Source organism: Corvus brachyrhynchos, unplaced genomic scaffold, assembly GCF_000691975.1.
Source record: "Corvus brachyrhynchos isolate BGI_N302 unplaced genomic scaffold, ASM69197v1 scaffold85, whole genome shotgun sequence".
Lineage (NCBI taxonomy): Eukaryota > Metazoa > Chordata > Aves > Passeriformes > Corvidae > Corvus > Corvus brachyrhynchos.
Genome location: NW_008238634.1, coordinates 882611 through 887066, shown reverse-complemented (window position 1 = coordinate 887066; position 4456 = coordinate 882611). Strand labels below are relative to the sequence as shown.

The window sequence follows — 4456 nt, the reverse complement described above, 5'->3', positions numbered from 1 at the left end:
CCCTTGGGGCTGCAGAAGATTCCGTGGGTAAGTCCCGGGATGAATCCAAGCGTTTTCCTTGTGTCCCAATTCCTGTGGAATGTCACGATGGCCGAATGGAGCCTTTGAAACAATAAAATGGGGAAGTGATGAAAGGAAAATTTGGATTCCCCCCCTCCCCCCAAAAAAAACCCCAGGAGGTGGCAGAAGCCTTGGAGTGAATTTCCGGAATATTCCAACTAAATCCAATGTCCATCCATTGTGCCTTTGGCTTCAAATATAGAGCCAGTAAAATTCCATTTGGAATCCTCCGTGAGGCCACCGAGCTGGAATTTTGTGGCCTCCTCATAGGAGACACCAGGATTCTGCAGGAATTTTTCATGGATCGCCGGCAACGCGATCCAAAACACGGGGTTCCTATAAAATCCATGGAATTGTTGAGCCAGCGTGGCCGCTTTTCCTCTTGGAGCAGCATCCTTGGAGCTGGAATGCTTCACACCGGGAATGAGGCGATGGGTGATGGTGGGAGCTGAGATTTTGTGGGATCTTCCCATTTTTTTTTTCATCCAAGGGTTGTGTCCTTCAGGAGACCTGAGCACTGTTGGATTTTAATGGAAAGATGGGAATTTTATGGATTTTTTCATTTAGCCGCAGGTTTTGTTGGGATGGGGAGGCTGGGGTGGTGCTGGGATACAACCAGGAAGTCAATCCCTGTCTCCCAAATCCCAAAAATTTCCAGGGAAAGCCTAAAATTGGGACATTTCAGGCTATTAACACCAGAGTTAAATTAATTCCCTGCATGGAAATCCTGGGAAAACCACCCTCTGACTGGCCAAAAATTCCCTAAAAATGCTCCAAATTCTTGGAATATTCTTCTTGGAGCTCTACACCATCTTCCCATGGGGAATCATCCTCTTGGGAATACCCACAGTGGCCGCAACGGCCGGATTTAGGTTGGGAGCATCCCAAAAAACCTGGAAATCAGGGATGGGGTTGACGCAGGGTTCACTTCCCAAACCTGGGAGCTGCTGCTGCAGTTTTCCTGGGATTTTCCTTGTGGAAAAGGAGTAACTTTGGGATCTCTGACTGCAGGAGGAGGAATTCATCGACTGGTGGAGCAAATTTTACGCTTCCACGGGAGAGAGGGAAAAATGTGGATATTACTTGGAAAAGGGATTCGACACCTTGAAGGTGAGTGGCTTCCGTCGGGTGGAATTCCACTTTCCATGATTTCCTTGGGATTTGAGGCTTTTTTTTCCCATCTGGGTTAAAAAAAAAAAAAAATGAAACGTTTTCCTCAGTGTGGAAAATTCCATTTCCTTTGCAAAATTCTTTCAGGAAACTCCTGGAAGTTTTCCGTTGGGAAGTGGCAGAGGGGGTGGGGAACTGCCTCCCTGGGAAGGGTTTGGGAATGAGAAAAATCTGGGATTTCTGAGGGAAAACGGAGATTCAGGCACAAGAAATCCTAAATTTAACACGAACTCCCAAATAGGGAAGGTTTTCCTTGGTTTAAAGGAAAATATTCCCAGCTGGAAGATCTCTATCCATGAAAAACCCTCCAGGAGACTTTGGCTTTGTCTGGGTCATTGGGATGGGCTGGAATTTTCTGTGGGATTCCCAAATTCTCCTCACTGTCCCAGAGGGAAATAAGGAGGAAAATTCCTGGGAATTTCTCCTAGTGGGTTGAATTTTCCTGGGATTGAGGGATTTGGTTGGAATTTTTTCCCTGCTCCATCTTTTCCTCCTCAGGTCTACGAGACGGAGCTGGAAAATGTGGAGGAATTTGAGCATCTCTCAGACTTCTGCCACACCTTCAAACTATTCCGGGGGAGATCCCAGGATTCCAGCGATGACCCCTCAGTCGTGGGGGAATTCAAGGTGGGAATGGCCCCGTCCCCATGGATTGTGTTCATAGGGCTGGGAATTGGAGGATCTTTAAGGTCCTTTCCCGCCCAAATCATTCCATGACTCCAGGAATTGTGGGAGTTGTGGAATGCTCATCCACGGAACTGTCCAAGACTGCTTGGATGGGGATTGGAGACAAGCTGGGATAGGGAAAGGTGTCCCTGCCCATGGATGGGGTGGGAATGGGGTGGGATTTAAGGTCCTTTCCCACCCAAAGCATTCCCGGATCCCAGAGCCCCTCTGCTCTGGATCAGGCTGGGAGAGCTGGGAATGTTCCCGTGGAGAAGGGAAGGAGCCAGGGAGAGCTGCGAGCCCCTTGCAGGGCCTAAAGGGGCTCCAGGAGAGCTGCAGAGGGACTGGGGCCAAGGGCTGGAGGGCCAGGAGGCAGGGAATGGCTTCCCAGTGGGAAAGGGGAGCTTGGGCTGGGATGTTGGGAAGGAATTGCTGGCTGGGAGGGTGGGGAGGGGCTGGGCTGGAATTGCCAGAGCAGCTGGGGCTGCCCCTGGATCCCTGGGAATGTCCAAGGCCAGGCTGGACACTGGGGCTTGGATCCAGCTGGGATGGTGGGAGCTGTCCCTGCCCATGGATCTGGGATGAGCTTTCAGCTCCCATCCCATCCAAACCATTCCATGGTTCCATGATTCATTCCGGTCTTTCCCAGCTGGCTCCCACAGGCCCCACATCCACACGTTGTTCCCTGAATTCCCATGTCCTTCCCAGGGTTCCTTCAGGATTTACCCTCTTCCCGACGATCCACGCGTCCCAGTGCCTCCCCGGCAATTCCAGCAGCTCCCGGCCAGGGGACTCCAGGAATGTCTGGTCCGGGTTTACATCATCCGCGCCTTCGACCTCCAGCCCAAGGATTCCAATGGGAAGGTATCCCGGTGGGAAACCTCTGGAAGAGCTCTGGGCTGGCTCCTGGAGTCGATTCTTGGAACAGCTTTTTTGGTCAAAATTTGGTCAAAATTGGTCAAAATTTGTGGATTTGCCTTCAAATTTACGACTTTGTCTCTCATTTCTGCCTCCATTGTAATATCTGGGAATTCCAGGAGCCAACTCTTCCTCCATCCTGATTTTTCAGGATTAGTTCAACAAGTTTTAGGTTTGTTTTTATTTTGGGGGTTTTTTTTGGTGTTTTGTTGCCGAAGAAAACAAAATCCCGTTTTTCCCAAAATTCCTCCTTGCAAAGCTTTGCTGGTATGGAAGTAAAATTCCAGGAAAAAGGGAATTGTGTTGGTCAGAAAAGGAAATTCTCTTTTGTTTCCCTGAAAACTCCCAGAAATTCAGGGAAAAATTCTTTTTAAGTCTCTTTGTTCACTGGAAAATGGGAAAACTTAAGGAATATCATGGGAAATATGTGAGGAAAAATAGATGGGAAAATGATAAATAGATATGGAAAATAGATGGGAAAATGGATGTATATGAAAATATATGGAAAAATAAATATATTTATACATATATGGAATATGGGAAATATATATATGGAATATATGGAAAAGCATACAAAGAAATTCCAACCGCTTTTGAATTTTCCCATTTTTTTTCCAATGGATTTGGAACGGAAGTGTTCCATTCCTTAGAAATCTCCCATAAGTGATTCCCGAGCATTAAAAAGAAGGAAAACCCCCTTTTTTTTTTTTTCATTTAAAACCCCAAACCTACCGAAATTTGATCCCAAGTTTCCCCTGGGATGGAAATTTTCCAGAGGCTCATCCCAGCCCAAGGAAGACTTGGGTGCTCATTCCATTCCCTGAGTGCTGTTTCCCGTCCATTCCTTAAAAAACAAATCAGCAGGCAAAGGGAAATCAGGGAAAAATGATGAGGAAACTTGGCCTGGATCTTTTTTCCAGGGAATTTTTGGATGTGACAGGGATGGTGGATCCCTGTAGATCCAGGTGAAGTCTTTTAGTGGAATTGGAGCTTTTCCTTGAATTTTTTTGCGTCTCCTGGCAAAAAAATCTGACTTGAATGAAATTCCCTGCTTTCCAAACTGATGCCCAATTCCCAGAATAATTTGAGTCGGGAAAGGGATGGGATTTGGAACAACCTATGGAAAAGAGTGGGATTGAGCGGGTTTTAAGGTCACTCCCAATCCAACAACCCCACGGGATTTTTGTGTTTCTTTCCGTTCCCACCTCCAGTGCGATCCCTACGTGAAGATTTCCGTGGGAAAGAAATCCATAAATGACCAGGAAAATTACCTTCCCTGCACTCTGGAGCCTGTCTTTGGGAAGTAAGTGTGGATTCCATTCGGGATCCATGGAATTTTTGATGTCCTATTGAGGGAATTGTGCTGGGCCAAGCAGAGCTTCCCATTCCAGCACCCAATTCCAGGTTGGAGCAACCTGGGATAGTGGGAAGCGTCCCTGTGGAATTCTCCACCTGTGCGGGAAGGCTGGGGAAAAGCAGGATAACCATTCCCAGCAGCCACCCTGGAGCAGATTTTAAGGAGAGGAAGGGAGTAATTAAGGCACTAATTAAGAGTGCAGGAGGAACTGGGAACAACACAAAGTAATTGGCTGGAGCTGGAGGGCAGCCAGCTGGGAAAAAAACAGGAAATGGCATTTTAATG

General features: G+C 47.4%; 1 protein-coding gene across 1 annotated transcript in view; it reads left to right on the top strand.

Moving 5' to 3' along the window:
- Positions 1 to 4456, top strand: part of DYSF (dysferlin) — a 74526-nt gene that overhangs the window by 47020 nt on the left and 23050 nt on the right. Inside the window, exons 44-47 of the mRNA XM_017737380.1 lie at positions 1072 to 1170; positions 1729 to 1857; positions 2605 to 2760; positions 4026 to 4117. Coding sequence (XP_017592869.1) covers positions 1072 to 1170; positions 1729 to 1857; positions 2605 to 2760; positions 4026 to 4117 — 476 coding nt within the window. The remainder of the gene's footprint in view (positions 1 to 1071; positions 1171 to 1728; positions 1858 to 2604; positions 2761 to 4025; positions 4118 to 4456) is intronic.